The sequence below is a fragment of the Salvelinus sp. IW2-2015 genome, linkage group LG7 (genome assembly GCF_002910315.2).
Source record: "Salvelinus sp. IW2-2015 linkage group LG7, ASM291031v2, whole genome shotgun sequence".
Lineage (NCBI taxonomy): Eukaryota > Metazoa > Chordata > Actinopteri > Salmoniformes > Salmonidae > Salvelinus > Salvelinus sp. IW2-2015.
This window is the reverse complement of record NC_036847.1, coordinates 7,867,792-7,890,648: the sequence shown is the minus strand read 5'-3', so window position 1 is coordinate 7,890,648 and position 22,857 is coordinate 7,867,792. Positions and strand designations below refer to the sequence as shown.

At 43.6% G+C, this 22,857-nt stretch overlaps 2 protein-coding genes across 2 annotated transcripts in view; both read left to right on the top strand.

The window, feature by feature from the left end:
* Positions 1–4,160: 4,160 nt before the first annotated feature.
* On the top strand, positions 4,161–12,194 carry LOC111966067 (intermembrane lipid transfer protein VPS13D-like). Its single transcript, XM_023990499.2, has 6 exons — positions 4,161–4,360; positions 4,798–4,931; positions 5,184–5,682; positions 6,088–6,289; positions 6,812–9,537; positions 9,664–12,194. The coding sequence occupies exons 1-3, from the start codon at positions 4,321–4,323 to the stop codon at positions 5,298–5,300; spliced, it is 291 nt and encodes a 96-aa protein (XP_023846267.1). The 5' UTR covers positions 4,161–4,320; the 3' UTR covers positions 5,301–5,682; positions 6,088–6,289; positions 6,812–9,537; positions 9,664–12,194.
* Positions 12,195–13,704: 1,510 nt separating this feature from the next.
* Positions 13,705–22,857, top strand: part of LOC111966313 (intermembrane lipid transfer protein VPS13D-like) — a 47,160-nt gene continuing 38,007 nt past the window's right edge. Inside the window, exons 1-3 of the mRNA XM_023990834.2 lie at positions 13,705–13,815; positions 21,276–21,514; positions 22,655–22,837. Of these exons, the coding sequence (XP_023846602.1) occupies positions 13,808–13,815; positions 21,276–21,514; positions 22,655–22,734 (327 nt within the window). The 5' untranslated portion in view covers positions 13,705–13,807 and the 3' untranslated portion in view covers positions 22,735–22,837. The remainder of the gene's footprint in view (positions 13,816–21,275; positions 21,515–22,654; positions 22,838–22,857) is intronic.

Sequence of the window (22,857 nt, the reverse complement as noted above, 5' to 3'; positions counted from 1 at the left end):
GGGAGAATCTCTGGTGTGGAATCTCTGGTGTTAATAATAGTTCTCCCTGTGTTCTGATGACTTGGGAATCCCAAGTGAAAGAAAAATATGATATTTATTGATTGACTAGTGCGCTGAGCCATACGGTACCAGACATGTCCATCCACGGCAGCCTGTCCTCGGTGCACTGCTCACTGGACCTGGAGCGCTACCAGCTGATCCGAGGCCTGCTGGACAACAACCTGGGAGAGCCTATCGAGGAGTTAATTTGCCCGTACAACCTACAGGACCCCAGTAACTATGTGAGTAAACACACACTCTACACTGTGGCCGACTGTCAATTATAGACTATTAATTGACTAACAATGTTGAGAGGGATTCTTCTGAGTGACTCCATGTGTCCCCAGACAGTGTTGAGTGGTGACATGTACACCAGCCTTTCCATCCTGGTGGATATGATGAACGTCAGTCTGGAGTTGCTGGACAGCCCCAAGGCCACTGGACAGAAACCATACTCACTAGCCAGGTTGGTATTAACACTTCATTTTGACCACGGAGATATCAAGTGTTTGCTTTGTAGTTACTTTAGCAAATTACCAGGGTTGGGGACAAATTCTATTTATATTCAGTCAATTCAGGAAGCACATGGACAGTCCCAATTGCAACGTTCCTCACTGAAGCGCCCTTCTCCTTCTCTGCAGGTTTGATTTCATAAAGTCCAAGCTGCTGTTTGAGAGTTTCTCTAACGGTTCCAAGTCTGTGAATCTGGTGTCTCACTCCATCTTGGCATATGACACCCGTTACACCTGGCCTGGCATGGATGCGGGCAGCAGTGCCAGGGGCAAGCACAATGTTTTCGACTGCATCCTGCAGCCAAGACAGGTGTCAATCGGGCCACCCTCCAGCTAGAGCTGCATTACAGGTAAGTGACATGTCTGCAGATAACATTTCTCTGTGGTAACGTGTATAAAGAAAATAACAGAGGTCCAAGCACAGAGCCTCGTGGAACGCCAAATTCAAAATCTGTACCTGTATGGGCAAATGGGTCTTTCTATAAATGAGGGTACCAGTGAGGATTTCCTATACTGGACAACTTGTTACAATTATTGATGACTGGGAGTCTCGTGAGTGCAAACATCCGAAGATTATCTAAGGTAAGCGATTCATTTTATTGCTTTTCTGACTTACCTTAGATAATCTTCGGATGTTTCCACTCACGAGACTCCCAGTTACACAATAAATGTTATTTTTGTTCAATAAATATTACTTTTATAACAAAAAAACGCCATTTGGGTTGTGCGTTATGTTGAGAAAACTACAGCCTCGTTCCGGTCCTGAAAGGAAGAAGAAAATTCCCAAACGTAGCAGATTAAAAAATATTACTAAAAATATTTATAATCATGCAATTAACAAGTGAAATATACCAAAACACAGYTTAGCTTGTTGTTAATCCACCTATCGTGTCAGATTTTGAAAATATACTTTACAGCGAAATAAATCCAAGCTTATGTGATTGTAGCAATCAATGCTAGAACAGTTAGCCTTATATTAGCTTGGTTAGCTTGGTCACGAAAGTCAGAAAAGCAATAAAATTAATCGCTTACCTTAGATAATCTTCGGATGTTTGCACTCACGAGACTCCCAGTTACACAACAAATGTTATTTTTGTTCGATAAATATGACTTTTATCACAAAAACGCCATTTGGGTTGCGCGTTATGTTCAGAAAACCAAAGCCTTGTTCCGTTCGACAAATTCCAAAAAGTATCCGTAATGGTCGTAGAAACATGTCAAATGTTTTTTATAATCAATCCTCAGGTTGTTTTTAACAAACATAATCGATAATATTTCAACCGGACCATAACCTATTCAATAAGAGAGAAAAGCAAAATGGAGAGCTCCCCTCTGGCGCGCAGGCACTATTCAGAGGACACCTGACTACTTTTGAAAAATCTCATTCATTTTTCTAAATAAAAGCCTGAAACTATGTCTAAAGCCTGGTCACAGCCTGAGGAAGCCATTGGAAAAGGAATCTGGTTGATACCCCTTTAAATGGAAGAAAGACTGGCCAGGAAACACAGAATTAAAAAAATATATATCACTTCCGGGTTATATTTTCTCAGGTTTTCACTGCAAAATCAGTTTTGTTATACTCACAGACAATATTTTGACAGTTTTGGAAACTTTGGAGTGTTTTCTATCCTAATCTGTAAATTATATGCATATTCTAGGACCTGGACCTGAGAAATAGTCAGTTTACCTTGGGAACGTTCTTTAAAAAAAGAAAAATATGACCCCTAGCGTCAAGAGGTTTTATGGTAGTCTTCTTATCAACTTTTATAACTCTAATAGTCAATCTGAATAGAGGTTGAGGTGGAATAATAACTGTTGGATATCCTAACGCTGACTCAATTCCTTTAGGAATTACACATCACTTTGCAAGCCAGCATAATGTGAATTGCAGGCCTGATGTGGCCTGTAAACCAGGAGTTTCCTAACACCAATGTGTTAGGGTGTAAAACTAGGCCATCAAAGTAAGGCCTTATGATATATGTATTGTCATAGTTTTAATTTTAATGATAGCATTCACCTAGGTCAGTGGCTCCCAAACTTTTATAGTTCCGTACCCCTTCAAACATTCAACCTCCAGCTGCGTACCCCTTCTAGCACCAGGGTCAAATGTATTTTTTTTGCCTTCATTGTAAGCCTGCCACACACACTATACGATACATTTATTAAACATAAGAATGAGTGTGAGTTTTTGTCACAACCCGGCTCGTGGGAAGTGACAAAGAGCTCTTATAGGACCAGGGCACAAATAATAATATAATAATAATCAATCATTTTACATATACAACTTTATCTGTTCATTTTTAAATTGTGAATAACTCACCACAGGTTAATGAGAAGGGTGTTTTTGAAGGATGCACGTACCTCTGCAATGTTGGGTTGTATTGGAGAGAGTCTCGGTCTTAAATCATTTTCCACACACAGTCTCTGCCTGTATTTAGTTTTCATGCTAGTGAGGGCCRAGAATCCACTCTAACATAGGTACGTGGTTGCAAAGGGCATCAGTGTCTTAACAGTGCGATTTGCCAAGGCAGGATACTCTGAGCGTAGCCCAATCCAGAAATCTGGCTGTGGCTTCTGATTAAATAAAATTTCCACAACCGCTTGTTGCAATTTCGATGAGTCTCTCTTGTTCAGATATCGGTAAGTGGACTGGAGGTAGGACATGAAAGGGATAACAAATCCAGTTGTATGTGTCATCTGTTTTGGAAAAGTACCTGCGTAATTGCGCACCCAACTCACTCAGGTGCTTCGCTATATCACATTTGACATTGTCCTTAAGCTTGAGTTCATTTGCACACACAAAATTCATACAATGATGGAAATACCTGTGTGTTGACCTTGTTAATGCAGACAGAGAAGAGCTCCAACTTCTTAATCATAGCCTCAATTTGACTGAAAGTAGTGTACATTTAACACTTTCAGAGTTAAATATACACCATTGATTTTGCTGTGTGCTTAAAGGATGTATAGTCCTAGGCCTATGTTGTTGTATACTGTAGGTGGAGTTGTGGGCCAATTTGCATATATTCTTAAGTACACATGTGGAACTGCATAAAAATCTTTTTTATTTTTGTTTCAAACCATTTAGAAATGTTGATCCCAATGTCACATATTGGCCCCATTATTTATACAGTACCAGTCAAAGGTTTGGCTACACCTACTCATTCAAGGGTTTTTCTTTATCTTTATTATTTTCTACATTGTAAAATAATAGTGAAGACATCAAAACTATGAAATAACACATATGGTATCATGTAGTAACCAAAAAACTGTTAGACAAATCAAAATATATTTTTTACTTGAGATTCTTCAAAGTAGCCACCCTTTGCCTTGATGACAGCTTTGCACTCTAAAATGGCACCCTTTTCCCTTTTAGCCAGGGCCTTGAGCTGTAATGATGGGCTCTGGCCAAAAGTAGTGAACTACATAAGGAATAAGGTGCCATTTTAGACATTACTCTTTAGGCTTCATGTAGACACAGGCCCATACTTACTAATCATTCGCTTCTCCTCCCTCCTTCTTTCTCTCCTGTCAGGTCCACTAGGGACTCTTCCTGTTTCACGGTTGTCCTCAACAACCTGTGTGTGTTTCTCATCTTTGATTAGCTCCAGATGGTTCAGGACTTCCTACGCATGCCCTTGAGAAGGGGTGGGTGGTCCACCTCGCCAGCGCTGGCCCAGCGGCAGCAGTAACCCCAGGCACCACGGGTGCTGTCATGCACTAGACAGTCAAGGGCGGCGTGTTCACCAAGAGGTCCACTGTGCCTGTTATGCAGGATCGGTACCCGGAGGTCAAGATCAACGTGACGGGTGATAAGGAGCTACAACACACACACCGTCATATGTCTCTGTTTATTTTTCTTAATTAAAAAGAAATTCAAATTGAAAAGGACTGTAATTGGTCAAACTCTTAAACTCTCATTTTAATACATGTACAAAATGACCCTCTTTCCCTAAAAACATGATGGTCATGACTTTTTGTACATGAAAGGGGAGGTTAGCTTGGCCCCGCAGACAAACAATCTGAGATCGACTTACGTTTTTTGCTTTAACCCCTGTGTTGTACAACAGAGATGTAGATATTGTCAGGCACACATCAAGATACAGTATCATTTGAATTGTCTCTCATAATCATGATTTTTCTAGCTGTATTTTATGCTACAATGTCACCACTAGTTAATAGCATTAATCGTAATAATAGCCATAATGATTATATAATGTATAATAAACGTTTTGCTGTTCCCCAGGCACTGAGTTTGTGGTGGTGAAGGATTCGTCTTGTCTGGACACCAATGCCATCATTCTGAAGGGCACCACTGTGCTCACCTACAAACCCTGTCTGCTTGACAGACCGTTCTCTGGCAGCCTGGCCGGCATCGAGGTAACTGACCAATACTTTTCAGAACTGTCCTGAAACCACTGGACTACTAACTCAATACAGAGCCCTTTGTCAATTTGAGTCCGTGTGTGTCAATATGGGTGTAAGTAACATACAGTTGGATAGAGGGCACAGAAGCTATCACAGAAGTGATAATGGAAAAGATAGGGTTGGGCCCTCTTTCCAACTCTATGGTATACACAAGGCTGTTTGAAGCTGTGTTGTCATGTTTGTGTCCTCCTTTCCATATCAAAGTGTTTTCCTGTCGGCTCGGCAGCGAGCAGCAGACAGCCTTGTCCATCATCGACCCAGTCAACGTGCAGGTGGAGCTGTGTGGCAGTCCCACCTACCAGAGCAGCTTTGGCCTTCTAGATGTCTTCAACATGGCGGACTTCCCATCACTACTGGAGGTCAGGGTTCCGTCAATGGTGGGGATTGCAGAAAGGCCATATAAAGCACCTGCTCATTTTCTGTTTCGACACATCTTGTCCCATTTCATGCCTACTGAACTGAACATCACAGGAAGGCCAAAAAGATCATCAAGGACAACAACCACCCGAGCCACTGCCTGTTCACCCCGCTATCATCGAGAAGGCGAGGTCAGTACAGGTGCATCAAAGCTGGGACCGAGAGTCTGAAAAACAGCTTCTATCTCAAGGCCATCAGACTGTTAAACAGCCATCACTAACACAGAGGCGGCTGCCAACATACAGACTCTAATCTCTGGCCACTTAAATAAATGGACTTAATAAAGGTATCACTAGTCACTTTAATAACGCCACTTTATTAATGTTTACATATCCTACATTACTCATCTCATATATACTGTATTCTATACGATCTACTGCATCTTGCCTATGCCGCACGGCCATCGCTCATCCATATATTTATATGTACATATTCTTATTCATCCCTTTACATTTGTGTGTGTGTATAAGGTAGTTGTTGTGAATTTGTTAGATTACTTGTTAGATATTACTGCATTGTCGGAACTAGAAGCACAAGCATTTTGCTACACTCAAATTAACATCTGCTAACCATGTCTAAGTGACCAATAAATTGGATTTGATTTTGATTTGAAAACTATTTTGCGATTAGAACACTATTTGTAACCACTTCATTTATGTAAAACATCAATGGGTCTCTGTTGCCCTCACAGATCCAGTTCCCTGCTTTGGACATCTGGCTTTCTTACAATGACGTTCAGCTCTTCCTGTCTATCGCCAAAACCATCCCCACCACCGGTTCTCCCGGGCCCAGCAACACTGCCGATGACACCCTGGTAGCACCATCCACGGCCAGCCCCAACCCCTCCACCTCTGAGAAAGACACCTTCAGGCACAAGACAGAGACCCTGCTAGGTATATCATCTCAGAGGCCTACAAGGGTGTCACACACACACACTTAAAAAAAAGTACAACAAATTGGCTTTTCCTACTAGCACTGACTTTGCTGATAACTACACTGAGCAAATATAAACACAACATGTGTTGGTCCCATGTTTCATGAGCTGAAATAAAAGTTCCTAGAAATTGTCCATACACACAAAAAGCTTATTTCTATCAAATTGTGTACACAAATTTGTTTACATCCCTGTTAGTGAGCATGTATCCTTTGCCAAGATAATCCATCCACCTGAGAGGTGTAGCATATTAAAAAGCTGATTAAAGAGCATGATCATTACACAGGTGCACCTTGTGTTGGGGACAATAAAAGGCCACTCTAAAATGTGCAGTTTTGTCATACAACATAATGCCACAGATGTTTCAAGTTTTGAGGGAGCGTGAAATTGGCATGCTGACTGCAGGAATCTCCACCAGAGCTGTTGCCAGGGAATTGAATGTTAATTTCTCTACCATAATCCGTCTCCAATGTTGTTTTAGAGAACTTGGCAGTACGTCCAACCGACCTCACAACCGCAGACCCTGTGTATGATGATGTCGTGTGGGCAAGCGGTTTGCTGATATCAACATTGTGAACAGAGTGCCCCATGGTGGCAGTGGGGTTATGGTATGGCATTTTATCGACGGCAATTTGAATGCACAGAGATACCGTGACAAGATCCTGAGGCCCATTGTCATGCCATTCATCCGCCGCCATCACCTCATGTTTCAGCATGATAATGCCACAGGCACAATCAACAGCCTGATCAACTCTATGCGAAGGAGATGTGTCATACTGCATGTGGTAAATGGTGGTCACACCAGATACTGACTGGTTTTCTGATCCACGCCTCTACAGGTATGTGACCAACAGATGCATATCTGTATTCCCAGTCATGTGAAATCCATAGATTAGGACCTAATGGATTTATTTCAATTGACTGATTTCCTTGTATGAACTGTAACTCAGTCAAATCTAAAAATTATATTTTTGTTCAATATACTTTATTGAGGGAAAATGTACTTTCTACAACTCTATGTAGTTGTCTCACCTAGCTATCCTAAGATGAATGCAGTAATTGTAAGTCGCTCTAGATAAGAGCATCTGCTATAGCTATTATGCATAAATATTCATGTTAGCATTTCTATTTTCTTACCACTACCTCCCTAGAAGCCTCTTTCTGTTTTTGTTCCTCGCCACATCCTGACCCATGAGTGTTCAAATAACACCGTTATAACTCACAAGCAGATATACATCACAGCTTGTTACCATAACCCTGGTATGATGTGATATGTTTTGTCCTCAGAGGGTCAGCTGACTCGGTTACAGGATCTAGGCTTCAGGAAGCAGGATTGCAAATGAGCCCTGATCCACTGCAAAGGTGATGAGGCTCTAGCTACCATCCTCTAACAATCTCCTCTCAGTAGGAATCAACGTGTGTATCTGCTTCTGTTACACCCCACTGGCCGAGTTCACCTTTTCGTGTCAGTTTGAGTCCCTTGCCCTTTATATATGCGGAAGGAACTCACCTTTTCATGTCATTTTCAGTGTGTATTTTTGGAGTTTGGATGAAAGCAACAGAAAATCTGAAAACGCTGTCTGTTTTATAGCTACATTCAAATACCATGTAGTCGTGGCCAAAAGTTTTGAGAATGACACAAATATTAATTTTCACAAAGTCTGCTGCCTCAGTTTTTATGATGGCAATTTGCATATACTCCAGAATGTTATGAAGAGTGATCAGATGAATTGCAAAGTCCCTCTCTGCCATGCAAATGAACTGAATCCCCAAAAAACATTTCCACTGCATTTCAGCCCTGCCACAAAAGGACCAGCTGACATGTCAGTGATTCTCTCGTTAACACAGGTGTGAGTGTTGACGAGGACAAGGCTGGAGATAACTCTGTCGTGCTGATTGAGTTCGAATAACAGACTAGAAGCTTCAAAAGGAGGGTGGTGCTTGGAATCATTGTTCTTCCTCTGTCATCCATGGTTACCTGCAAGGAAACACGTGCCGTCATCATTGCTTTGCACAAAAAGGGCTTCACAGGCAAGGATATTGCTGCAGTAAGATTGCACCTAAATCAACCATTTATCGGCTCATCAAGAACTTCAAGGAGAGTGGTTCAATTGTTGTGAAGAAGGCTTCAGGGCACCCAAGAAAGTCCAGCAAGTGCCAGGACCGTCTCCTAAAGTTGATTCAACTGCGGGATCGGGGCACCACCAGTACAGAGCTTGCTCAGGAATGGCAGCAGGCAGGTGTGAGTGCATCTGCACGCACAGTGAGGCGAAGACTTTTGGAGGATGGCCTGGTGTCAAGAAGGGCAGCAAAGAAGCCATTTCTCTCCAGGAAAAACATCAGGGACAGACTGATACTCTGCAAAAGGTACAGGGATTGGACTGCTGAGGACTGAGGTAAAGTCATTTTCTCTGATGAATCCCCTTTCCGATTGTTTGGGGCATCTGGAAAAAAGCTTGTCCAGAGAAGACAAGGTGAACGCTACCATCAGTGCTGTGTCATGCCAACAATAAAGCATCCTGAGACCATTCATGTGTGGGGTTGCTTCTCAGCCAAGGGAGTGGGCTCACTCACAATTTTGCCAAAGAACACAGCCATGAATAAAGAATGGTACCAACACATCCTCCGAGAGCAACTTCTCCCAACCATCCAGGAACAGTTTGGTGACGAACAATGCCTTTTCCAGCATGATGGAGCACCTTGCCATAAGGCAAAAGTGATAATTAAGTGGCTCAGGGAACAAAACATCGATATTTTGGGTCCATGGCAGCATGCCAGGGCAAATTGCAGAGGTCTTGAAAAAGAAGGGTCAACACTGCAAATATTGACTCTTTGCATCAACTTCATGTAATTGTCAATAAAAGCCTTTGACACTTGTGAAATGCTTGTAATTATACTTTAGATATTTTTGTCAGATGTTACTATGGAATACTGAAGACACTGAGGCAGCAGACTTTGTGAAAATTAATATTTGTGTCATTCTCAAAACTTTTGGCCACGACTGTATACTGATATTGTGTAATATAATGTTAGTGGTATATACTGTGGTATTAGTACTATAACAACAACTATGTAATGTCTTCTGAGAGCTCATTCTCCATTGAACTCCAATGGCAGGGCTCTATGTGCTGCAGAAAATCGGCTCGACCCAGGAGGGCAACAACAGCTTCACTTTGTCAGGGGACTACTACAACAGAGAACTGTCAGGTGAGCATGCTGGTGATGAACACCAGGGGGCAGTCAGTCACAACATTTAGCTTTAACCCACGAGAGATCATGTAACGATCTTAACCACTGTGTGTGTCCGTTTTCATTTGCGTCTGTGTGTGTCAGGTTGGGAGCCCTTCATCGAACCCTGTATCAGTCTGCAGGGTGCCTCCAGCCATTGCGCCTCAAGGTGGGCATCCACGCCAAGCAGACTGGATGTCAACATCACCTCTGTCCTTTTGGGTATGACCTGCACTGCCCACTATTTGGACACAGTGGATGCTTCTGACACGGCAGCCTATTCCCTATGTCGTCGTGCACTACTCTTGACCCGTGTCAAAAGTAGTGCACTATGTCGTGAATTGGCACACCTTGTTTAACTACAGTGGGTTAGCCCCGGATATATGTAAGCCATGTATGTGTGATCTGTAGTGGTGAACTTTTAATGGATTTGAGCACAAATGAACCATTATATTGTCCAGATATTCTAGTGGCCGCTCTAATAATGAAAAGAAATGTCTTACAAAATGGAAGGCAGTCGGGATGAGGCAAGATCAGGTGGGATCATTCTAGCCAATGAGAGGGCAGATATGCGTGTGAACAGTTGGCACAACGGTTTCGTCTAGTTACCACAGCCACAAAGTCAAAATTGGTTATATACAAAAAAATCATAAAAACTAAAATGAGCTTTTTGGTTGTAATTTAAGGTTAGTCATAAGATTAGCAGTGTGGTTGAAGTTAGAATTAAAATCACATTTTAAGAAGATAAATTGTAGAAATAGTTAGGGTTTATGACTTTGTGGCTGTGGTAACTAGTGACGACCAGTCACAACTCCGATATAAATMGTTTTCTCAAAGTTGCCGGTATGTCACATGGCCTACTTATATCACTGGTAACAACCTAATCATTACGTAACTTCTATTCGATCAAATAAGCCACACGTAGCAAATAAGCCACTGCATTTTTTGTTAGCCAAAGTCGACACTCATTGACCTCCATGCAAAAACTCCTTGCGCACCAAAAAAACCAAAAAGCTCCACTTGCTGGAGAAGATTTTGGCCCAGTCATGGCTCTCACTTTGCTTCTTCCGCTCTGATTTTGAGCTTCCTCCTCACCTTGCTACTGCCCTCTTCTGGCTACACAGAGCAGTACAGCCTCACCAAGAGCATCTTGGCTGGCTGACTACTGCAAGAAAGAGGAGCAGACTCCCCAACCCTTGGCAGCCCTATCCTGGATGGGCTCCTCGGTGGACCCCCCCCCCCCAGTGGGTACTGTTTCCCCCAAGTTTACACACACACGTATCACTTGTTATGAGCTGAAAATAGCCTTAGTAGAAAAAAGTAGAGCCCTCATACTCAATTGCTCCAGCACATTACTGTACTAGTTAGCGGGTAGTTACAAAAATCAGATTTAATATACGTTTGTTCTGGAGTATATGATTGCGTGGTTCCCACTTGATTCTATGCTAACGTTTCGATACTGCCAGCATTTCTTTGTATTTCTATTTGTATCTTATCATTTTGTGTTGATTTTGGAGATTTTTTTTTTGCAGTGCAACAAAGCTTTACACAGATGCATTGGAAACCTGCCTGAATTATCGCCGCCTTCGCATGGTTATTGCACATTTGGATTGTTTGATGAAAATGTTGATTCAAGYGTTGGGAATGACTTAATTTACACAGCTCCTTTGCCTTGTCAAAATGGTGTATTAAGAGTTAAGAGCGGCTCATGTTTTTGTTCAATCATTTTGATAACTCTTTACTTTACGGTCCTAGGCCTATATAGGTCTATCGTGTCTAAATTATGCTATCAGCTAACAGCTACGACATTTGTTCTGGCCTTATTATGGCAGTGTAGGCCTTATGGCGGAGGGCTTCAAGTCAAAGTAAGATTGCTGTTAAGATGTTATTTAGCTTAGATCCAGGTCTTCTGTTTGGTAGTATGACCACATAATATAAAATAAAACACACTTGTCATGGCTGGTATTAAAACATGTTTTTTAGTACACCCTGACCTTTGCCCTCTCTTCTGACCCCTAGCACGTCTCTCCTCTCTGTGGTAACTGTCTCTCTCTGYTGTAAGGTGTCCCTCTTGCCTACCACTGTCAGTTTGACTTGCCTTGAGCAGCACATTGACTCCAGAGGTACAATCCATAGATCACAGAGAGTGCAGCGGTTGGCCTCCACCATAGAAATAGAATTACTAGAATGGTAATCTCTAAGTAGAATGGGTGGACTGGTGGCCAGGAAGTAGTCGTGTTATATTTCTATGGCATCCACACCATGGGTTTTCCCATCTCAATGCTTTTCCTTTATCATGTGTATCATCGCTATCCTTAAGTACAGCGTTAATGCAACGTTATTACAGAGAGTTTTGTGTAACACTAGTGTTTCACGATCTTGTGACAATATTGGCAAATTTGATCCATTGTTAAACTGAAGTCAGTATAATCAGCATCCACAGAGACAGTATTTTATTGACCCCCCCTTAGTTAGAACAGAGCCATTGTGTCTGGTGGTGCCGGAGTCGTGTTAGAAAGTTAGATTATCTGTTTATTCTCAGACTTTCCTTTCTTTCTTTTTTTTTACTCTGTTTGTGTCATGTTGTTTCACCTCCCCCATTCAATGTCAATCTATATAAATCCAATCCATTGTGATTATCATTGTTTACTGTCATTATTTACCCGGTTTATTTTTGGAGCAAGGGTGAGCCTTCATCTCTGATCTAGACACTGCTCTATGCTACCTGGAGACCACAAGTGAACATGCAAGTTGAGATTGAGAGAAAAATATATGTAGGGAGTTGGGGAGGTTTATCTTTTTGATTGCAAAAATACCATGGACCAAGAGTAGGATTTAAGTGTGAATAAATATTTCTGCTTTATCAATGTGAACGGTCGGTGTGCATCTTCCTCCCGTCCTATTTGAATGAGCAGCTTGGTGGCAGGTATGGTCATGTTGGTTGGCTAAACAGCATACCACCAGCTGTACAACACATCATGGAAAACTAACATTCGGAAATCCATACTGACATTTGGCCTTGATTAATTATGGATTAGTTTAATAAGGATTGTTGTGCATTCCATAAATGGCATGTTGATGTGGATATCTGCATATAAAAAAAAACATAATGCAATTGTTTTATATCATTTGAAATGCAATAGAAGGAATTCAAATGAACACCACATTCATAGTCCAATCTATTCTTTAACAWATAGGAAAGTGGATGAATGACAGTTTGAAGTTATAGGCCCAGTACTAAAGAATAGCTCTTTCCTCGTCTGCTTCATAGTCGAGGCAGCCATTTGTACCCTGCGCAATCACACAGGGTTCGCCACCCTCACCACCACCCCTACAAGATCAGTGGAGCAGTCTTCCCACTGATAATGTAATATTGCAATGTCATATTGCTGAGTCTACCATTAAAAATGTGCAGCCTACATTTGATCGTTGCGCCTTCCTGAATCATTGCATGTTGGTAACCAGAGTCTTCAGTTTCCCCACAGGGTGGCGCTGTCTCACAGTGGCAGTGCAGACTCCATATCCCACGTGCACAGCTCTGTCAGATGACAACCACATCGTCAGCCAGTGGCAAGAGGTGCTGCCTGGAAAGGAGATTCCCTTTGAGTTTGAAGCTCGAGAAACTCAGGCATAGGTATGGTTTGTGACGCATCCCTGTTATTTTCATACAGGGAATAAAACCTAAAACAAAGAACAAAAAAGTAAAAGGACAAGAGAGCAAATAAGACGTTAAACTGGTGATCGCACACAATTCACAATCCATAGCTATGGATGCCAATGCGAGAAACGAACTGCCTTAGAATGCACTGACTAAGTCACTCTGGATGTAAATGTAAAAATGAATGCGAACCTAGACTGGATATCTGTCTATATTTGGATTCTAAACTGTTGTTGGTTGTGTTTCTCTGCAAACATAATCACGAGCTGAAGCTGCACCAGCTCCTGGTGCGTGTGGGGGTCTGGGAGAAAGTCAAGCTCGTGTCCGTGGACAAAGTGGTTGTGTTCTTTCGCTACGTCACCCCCGACCGCAATAACCATTCTAACACGGGTGAGTCCTCAGGTCAAAGGTCAAGAGCTGTGGTCTTACTCAGTTATTAAAAAAACAGTATAGTTTATTCCATCAACATTGCTCTCACGTTTCCTATACCTGTATGGCAGTATCAGAATGCTGCTTTGTGCTTATTGTTTGTGATGTTTATTTTTTTCTAAGTGGGCAGCCCTATCAGCAGGCCCAGCATCATACACCCACATGCCTATGTAAGTGTGCAAGCCAATTATTTTTCCCATGTATTCCCTGCTCGGATATACAGTTGAAGTCGGAAGTTTACATACACCTTAGCCAAATACATTTAAAATCAGTTTTTATCCTAGTAAAAATTCCCTGTCTTAGGTCAGTTAGGATCACCACTTTATTTGAAGAATGTGAAATGTCAGAATAATAGTAGAGAGAATTATTTATTTTAGCTTTCATTTCTTTCATCACATTCCCAGTGGGCCAGAAGTGTACTTACACTCAATTAGTATTTGGTAGCATTGCCTTTAAATTGTTTAATTTGGGTCAAAGGTTTTGGGTAGCCTTCCACAATTTCCCCACAATAAGTTGGGTGAATTTTGCCCATTCCTCCTGACAGAGCTGGTGTAACTGAGTCAGGTTTGTAGGCCTCCTTGCTCCACACACTTTTTCAGTTCTGCCCACAAATGTTCTACAAGATTGAGGTCAGGGCTTTGTGATGGCCACTCCAATACCTTGACTTTGTTGTCCTTAAGCCATTTTGCTACAACTTTGGAAGTGTGCTTGGGGTCATTGTCCAGTTGGAAGACCCATTTGCGACCAAGCTTTAACTTCCTGACTGATGTCTTGAGATGTTGCTTCAATATATCCACATAATTTTCTTGTCTCATGATGCCATCTATTTTGTGAAGTGCACCAGGCCCTCCTGCAGCAAAGCACCCGCACAACATGATGCTGCCACCCCTGTGCTTCACGGTTGGGATGGTGTTCTTTGGCTTGCAAGCATCCCCCTTTTTCCTCAATGGTCATTATGGCCAAACAGTTATATTTTTGTTTCATCAGACTAGAGGATATTTCTCCAAAAAGTACGATCTTTGTTCCCATGTGCAGTTGCAAACTGTCGTCTAGCATTTTTATGGAGGTTTTGGAGCAGTGGCTTTTTCCTTTCTGAGCGGCCTTTCAGGTTATGTCGATATAGGACTCGTTTTACTGTGGATATAGATACTTTTGTATCTGTTTCCTCCAGCATTTTCACAAGGTACTTTGCTGTTGTTCTGGGATTGATTTGCACTTTTCTCACCAAGGTACGTTCATCTCTAGTGTCACGTTCTGACCTTAGTTCCTTTTTTATGTCTTTATTTTAGTTTGGTCAGGGCGTGAGTTGGGGTGGGCATTCTATGTTGTTTTTCTATGTTTTGTTCTATACGTTATATTTCTATGTGTTTGGCCTAGTATGGTTCTCAATCAGAGGGCATGTGTCGATCGTTGTCTCTGATTGAGAATCATACTTAGGTAGCCTGTTTTCCCACTATGGGTTGTGGGTAGTTGTTTTCCGTTTTAGTGTTTTCACATTCGGGACTGTTTCGGTTTTCATTTTGTTTCTCTTGTTCATTTTGTATTCATTCTCATTAAAAGTTATTATGGATACGTACCACGCTGCATTTTGGTCCTCCTCTCCTTCCACCAACGAAAGCCGTTACAGAACTACCCACCAACCAAGGACCAAGCAGCGTGGTAAAAGGAGCAGAGGATTCTGGACTCATGGACATGGGAGGAGATACTAAGACGGTAAGGGACACAGGCTGGGGAATATCGCCGCCCACGGAAGAACTGGAGGCAGCGAAAGCTGAGCGGCGGTGATATGAGGAGGTAGCACGGCAGCGCGACAGGCAGTAGAAGCAGCCCAAAACATTTTTGGGGGTGGCACACGGGGAGTGTGGCAGAGTCGGTTGGAGACCTGAGCCCACTCCTCGTGCTTATCGTAAGTAGCGCGTTACTGGTCAGGCACCGTGTTAGCGCACGGTGTCGCCAGTACGCGTTCATAAGCCGGAGCGCTATAGGCCAGCCCCCCGCAGGTGCCATGCGAAAGTGGGCATCCAGCCAGGGCGTGTTGTGCCGGCTCAGCGTGTCTGGTCTCTGGTACGCCGTTTCGGCCCAGGGTATCCTGCGCCGGCTCTGCGTGCTGTGTCACCGGAGCGCTAGGAGGGTGCAGTGCGTCCTATGCCTGCGCTCCGCTCGTGCCGGGCAATGTGGGCATTGAGCCTATGGGAGAGGTGCGAGTGGTATGCACCAGATCTCCAGTGCTCACTCACAGCCGGTTCAACCTGTGCCTGCACTCTGGAGGGTCCGGGCTAAAATGGACATCCAGCCTGGAGGAGTGGTGCCAAGGCTGCGCACCAGAGCTCCAGTGCTCCCCCACAGCCCGGTCCATCTGGTGCCTTCTCTAAGCACCAGGCCTCCTGTAGCTATCCCCAGCCTGGTGGGTCCTGTGGCAGCCCCACGCACCAGGCTGTCTCTCCGTCTCCTCCCTCCAGGTTCTCTCTCAGGCAGAGCCGCCCTCTGTCCTGAGCTGCCAGAGCCGCCCGTCTGTCCTGAGCTGCCAGAGCCGCCCGTCTGTCCTGAGCTGCCAGGCCGCCCTTGTCTGAGCGCCAGGGCGCCCTCTGTCCTGAGCTGCCAGGGCCGCCCGTCTGTCCTGAGCTGCCAGGGCCGCCCGCTGTCCGGAGCTGCCAGGGCCGCCTCCTGTCCGGAGCTGCCAGGGCCGCCCTCCTGTCCGGAGCTGCCAGGGCCGCCCTCCTGTCCGGAGCTGCCAGGGCCGCCCTCCTGTCCGGGCTGCCGGGCCGCCTCCTGTCCGGAGCTGCCAGGGCCGCCCTCCTGTCCGGAGCTGCCAGTCAGTCAGAGGCGCCCCTCAGTCCAGTGGTGCCTCTACTAGGGTCTCCAATCCGGGTCAGTTGCGAGGGTCGCCACTTCTAAGGTGCCACATAAGTGGGCGAGACTATGGTGGGGTCCACGTCCCGCTCCAGAGCCGCCACCGCGGTAAATGCCCACCCAGACCTCCCCTATAGGTTCAGGTTTGCGGCCGGAGTCCCACCTTTGGGGGGGGGTACTGTCACGTTCTGACCTTAGTTCCTTTTTATGTCTTTATTTTAGTTTGGTCAGGGCGGGCATTCTATGTTGTTTTTCTATGTTTTGTTCTATACGTTATATTTCTATGTGTTTGGCCTAGTATGGTTTTCAATCAGAGGCAGGTGTCGATCGTTGTCTCTGATTGAGAATCATACTTAGGTAGCCTGTTTTCCACTATGGGTTGTGGGTAGTTGTTTTCTGTTTTAGTGTTTTCACCATTCGGGACCGTTTCGGTTTTCATTTTGTTTCTCTTGTTCTTTTTGTATTTTGTATTCATTCTCATTAAAAGTTATTATGGATATGTACCACGCTGCATTTTGGTCCTCCTCTCCTTCACCAACGAAAGCCGTTACATCTAGGAGACAGAACGCGTCTCCTTCCTGAGCGGTATGACGGCTGCGTGGTCCCATGGTGTTTATACTTGCGTACTATTGTTTGTACAGATGAACGTGGTACCTTCAGGTGTTTGGAAATTGCTCCCAAGGATGAACCAGACTTGTGGAGGTCTACAATTTTTTCTGAGGTCTTGGCTAATTTTCTTTTGATATTCCCATGATGTCAAGCAAAGAGGCAGTGAGTTTGAAGGTAGGCCTTGAAATACATCCACAGGTACACCTCCAATTTACTCAAATGATGTCAATTAGCCTATCAGAAGCTTCTAAAGCCATGACATAATTTTCTGGAATTTTCCAAGCTGTTTAAAGGCACAGTCAACTTAGTGTATGTAAACTTCTGACCCACTGGAATTGTGATACAGTGAATTATAAGTGAAGTAATTTGTCTGTAAACAATTGTTGGAAAAATTACTTGTCATGCACTATAGTTTGTTAACAAAAAAATTGTGGAGTGGTTGAAAAACGAGTTTTAATGACTCCAACCTAAGTGTTTGTAAACTTCCGACTTCAACTGTATGTGTGGTTCTAGGCTCTAATATGTGTGTGATTCTAGGACAGCATTTCCCAAACTAGGGGTCCTGGTTTGAAAATGGGGTCGCAAGAGAAACTGAAATACAATTTGGTTCATAGATCCGGGGTTATGTCAGTAACCTCCGGTAGCCGCTAGATGTGGTTGTAATAAACAGAGCGGTTTCTGTTTTCTTCCTACAAATATGCCTCTATCTTTTGAACGGTGTAAGATACAAAATATTATAACCCCATCACTGAAAGATAAGACTCTCGGAAACACATATGTGTCTGTTTCCCTCCACCATGCCCACAAGCCTCATTAGAGGGTGAGAGAGAGTGGACAAGACCAGTCACTAAATCGGACGATGGGGAAAAGATCATCAATAATGATGTTATTTTCTACTGAGAAGATCATACAGAATTATTGCCTGATGATCTTCTGAATTTCCCAATACCTTTCTGATGCATTTCTGTCAATTCAAGCCATACTTCCTTCAGCTTGAAATACTTTCAAAAATACTGTCAGACTGATTTGTAATACTAATTTAAAAATAAATAAAATAATGGCTGTTGATTACATCACTTCTTTTAGATGGTGGGGGCTCTGGTATGTGTGTGGTTCTAGGCTCTAATATGTGTGTGGTTGTAGTTCTCAGCACTGCCACCGGTGTGCGTGGTCTTCTCCATCACCATGGAGCAGTTATTCCCAAACTGGAGTACTGGGGATACGCCAAATCAAAATGTGATTCACATGGTTTTTTTATTTAAAAAATCTTCACATTTTCAAACAGTCCATTTATATTTTCCAACGGGGCTATACATTTGGGTGAGGTTTTTTTCTCGCCTGAGTAGCCTCATTTCACTGCCCCAAATGTTTTTTACCATCTAGTGTTCAGTGAAATCACAACACAATGTCAAATACTAGTCAAATAATTTACATCCAATCACATTAACTGTTACTATCTCGCGGGAATTCCGCTAACGGTCCGTATGTAGCCAAACGTAGCTGCTGCTCATTCTGTTTGCTTGAAAATTGATAAATGTTTTTTTTAAAGTAAGGCTCGCGTCCATAGAGACACATACCAGCTCTACTGGTAGTACTGCTACTACCAGCAGTACTACACCTGCACCTGTCAACGACACAAGTTGCTCTGCTTCCACGAGCACATCCAATGCTAGCATCAGTTATTCTAAATTTGTTGTTAGCCCAGCTAGCATGGACACTGACAGTTGTGAATCTGATGCAGCCTAAGAGCTACTGCCCCCTTACCCGGGAAAGCACCGAACAACAGACAGGAACGTTGGACCATCGAACAGGCGCAAATATGATAACTACATTGATTTGGGGTTCACTTATATTGGGAATAGTGCCTTTCCTCAGCCACAGTGTGTTATATGTGCAAAAGTACTATCTCACAAATCGATGAAACCTTCACTCTTGCGCAGACATTTAGAAACAAAACATGCAAATTTGAAAAATAAGCCACGGGTCTTTTGAGCGAGAATTAAGACGATTTTCGAGTAGTAAGACATGTATAAAAGCAACAGATACCATTAATAAGAAGGGGCCAGATCCGAGTGGCTAGGACAGGCAAGCCCCATGCTATTGTGGGGCACTTAATTCTTCCTGCTGCCGCGGATATGGCTGGGGGAAAAGGCCCAAAAAACTATACAGGCAATGTCTTCATCAAACAACACGGTTTTACGACGTAATATGGCAGGAGATGTTTTAAACCAATTACTGCAATGCATACAAGCCAGTGACTTATATGCGTTACAGCTGGATGAGTCAACAGACGTGGCGGGCCTGGCACAGCTCCTGGTATATGTCCGTTACGTTTATGGGGGGTCAATTAAGGAAGACATCCTCTTCTGGAAACCAGGACAACAGGATAGGATATTTTTAAAGTACTGGACAGCTTTGTGACATCAAATGGACTTSTGGTCAAGATGTGTTGGTATCTGTACTGATGGCACAAAAGCCATGACAGGGAGACATAGTGGAGTGGTAACGCGCGTGCAAGCAGTTGCTCCCAATGGCACTTGGGTACACTGCAGCATCCACCGAGAGGCTCTTGCTGCCAAGGGAATGCCTGACAGCTTGAAAGACGTTTTGGACACTACAGTAAAAATGGTTAACTTTGTTAAAGCAAGGTCCCTGAACTCTGGTGTATTTTCTGCATTATGCAATGATATGGGCAGCTACCATGTAACGCTTTTACAACATACAGAAGTGCGCTGATTATCAAGGGGCAAAGTATTGACACGTTTTTTGAATTGAGATATGAGTTTAAAGTTTTCTTTACTGACCATCATCTTCACYTGTCTGACCGCTTGCATGATGACGAGTTTCTCACATGACTGGCATATCTGGGTGATGTTTTTTCTCGCCTGAATGATCTGAATCTAGGATTACAGGGACCCTCCGCAACTATATTCAACGTGTGGGACAAAATTGAGGTTATGATTAAGAAGTTGGAGCTCTTCTCTATCTGCATTAACAAGGGCAATAGACTTGTGTCTTTCCATCATTGTATGATTTTTTGTGTGCAAATGAACTCAAGCTTACGGGCAATGTCAAATGTGATATAGTGAAGCACCTGAGTGAGCTGGGTGCGCAATTACGCAGGTACTTTCCCGAAACGGATGACACAAACAACTGAATTTGTTATCCCTTTCATGCCCTGCCTCCAGTCCATTTACCGATATCTGAACAAGAGAGCTTCATCGAAATTGCAACAAGCGGTTCTGTGAAAATTTAATTTAATCAGAAGCCACAGACAGATTTCTGGATTGGGCTGTGCTCAGAGTATCCTGCCTTGGCAAATCGCGCTGTTAAGACACTGATGCCCTTTGCAACCATGTACAGTACCTATGTGAGAGTGGATTCTCGGCCCTGACTAGCATAAACTGAATACAGGCACAGACTGTGTGTGTAAAATTATTTAAGACTGAGCTAGAAATAAATGGCCACAAATTAATAAAAAATGGAGGAAGAGGATAGCTAGCTAGCAAACTAACGTTATATGCTGCCTTTTCAACAAGATGCTGTGAACTGTGACCACATTGATCATATGATCCAAAAATTCACTTTCCCATGGAGCAAAATTAACAATACACCCCTCCAAGAAAACATGGCTCCGGGGCATCTCCGAAATGTCACCCGATCTGCGATCAGATCCATGGCCAAAGCGTTGCATTTCAGTTTAGTCCGCACTCAGCTGTCATAGAAATCTTCCCCAGAGCCACAGAACAACCGAATTACTGTAGCCTCCACAAACACCTTGAAAATGACTCGTTCCCATAGGCTTGTACTATTTATGACAGCATCAGCAGTTAGCTACCAACAGCTGGTAGACATGTTTACATTTGATTACATCTATACTGTAGCTAGCTAACTTTATCATAGATGTAGCAAGCTAGCGCTTTCACTTACCCGGTTCACTTCCATGCCAGTGATAATGCTCGGTCTCTGCTGGTTGTTTCAGATACTTTAGAAGCCATGTTAAAACGTTTTAAGGATCGCACCCTTAAGGATCGGGTCTGTCCACGCTGGTCCAGTAGATGGGCACCTTGCAGAAAAACAGGCCCAGGCCTTTAGGCTGTGCCTGCAGCCGGCATGAGGTCAGGTGGAGGTGCACCGCCAGGACCTCATCCGCTCTCCTCCATTCTCTTAGGTTCTGCGTGGTGATCAAGAAGGAGAACTACCTGGACCAGCAGCCTGCCAAGATGGTGTTGGGTTTGGGCAGCGCTAAGCAGATATCCCGGCAGCCGGGCCACACCATTTACCTGCTGCCCACGCTGGTGCTGGCCATCCTGATGTCCTGCGATCTCAACTACTACATCAAGGGCTCCCTGAAGCCAGGCAAGGAGGCCATGCTACATGCTGCAGACACTTCCCAGAACATGGAGCTAGGTCAGTCACACCGCTGCCATTCTCATCTGATCACCTCTACACCTATTAAGAATCTCAATGGAATTAATAATATATCATAGCCATATAATATAGGTTTACCAGTGCCATGGCCCTGGGTGTTTGTGGGCCTTGGAGGTGTAAAGGATTGGTCAAAAATCCTATAGAGGAAATGCAGCATAAATGTAATATATACACGGAACAAAAATATAAACGCAACATGTAAAGTGTTGGTCCCATGTTTTATGAGCTGACACAAAAAAAATCCCAGAAATGTTCCATTTGCACAAAAAGCTTATTTCTCTCAAATGTTGTGCACAAATTTAGTTTACATCCCTGTAAGTGAGCATCTCTTCTTTGCCATGATAATCCATCCACCTGACAGGTGTGGCATATCAATACATTGATTAAACAGCATTAACATTACACAGGTGCACCTTGTGCAGGGGGCAATAAAAGGACACTTTAAAATGTGCAGTTTTGTCACAGWACACAATGCCACAGATGTCTCAAGTTTTGAGGGAGCGTGCATTTGGCATGCTAACTTCAGAAATGTCCACCAGAGCTGTTGCCAGATAATAGAATGTTAATTTCTCTACCATAAGCTGCCTCCAACATTGTTTTATAGAATTTGGCAGTACATCCAACTGGCCTCACAACCGCAAACCACGTGTAACCACGCCAGCCCAGGACCTCCACATCCGGTTTCTTCACCTGCGGGATCGTCTGAGGGGGGCTGGGGGGTGCTGAGGAGTATTGCTCTCTGTAATAAAAAACGCTTTCTGATTATCTGGGCCTGGCTCTCCAATGGGTGGGCCTGGCTGTCAAGTGGGTGGGCCTATGCCCTCCCTGGCACCCTCTTCGCTGCACCCTTGCTCAGTCATGTGAAATCCATAGATTAGGGCCTAATGATTTTATTATATGAACTGAACTCAGTAAAATCTTCATGTTGCATTTATATTTTTGTCCATTAACGTATAATAATATATATAGTGCCTTAAAGTGTTCACCCACTTGTTCAGTTATCATAATTTGTTGCCTAGATCCTGAAATCACACATTAGATTTTTTCCATTGTTCTATACAGCCTACTCCAAATGTTTTCACCTTGACCATGTCTGTGCCCCCCTCCTTCTCCTACTAGGTGGGCTGCCGGAGAACTTCCCTGTGTGTAAGGAGCTGCTTATTCCCCCTGGTACCCAGAACTATGTGGTGCGCATGTAGCTGTACGACGCCAACAAACGCCTGTTCTGTCTCACATCCACATCATCACAGGGGGCGCTCAAGATCCTCATCTCAGCGCCTTATTGGCTCTTCAACAAGACCGGTACTTACTCTATCCCTCCT

What these genes read in the sequence shown, in the direction of transcription:
- LOC111966067 (XM_023990499.2), top strand. Translation starts at nt 4,321, where the DNA reads ATGCAGGATCGGTACCCGGAGGTCAAGATCAACGTGACGG. An exon ending in GGTCAAGATCAACGTGACGG is followed by an intron (nt 4,361 to 4,797) that starts GTGATAAGGAGC and finishes GCTGTTCCCCAG; the next exon opens with GCACTGAGTTTGTGGTGGTG. An exon ending in GCAGCCTGGCCGGCATCGAG is followed by an intron (nt 4,932 to 5,183) that starts GTAACTGACCAA and finishes TCCATATCAAAG; the next exon opens with TGTTTTCCTGTCGGCTCGGC.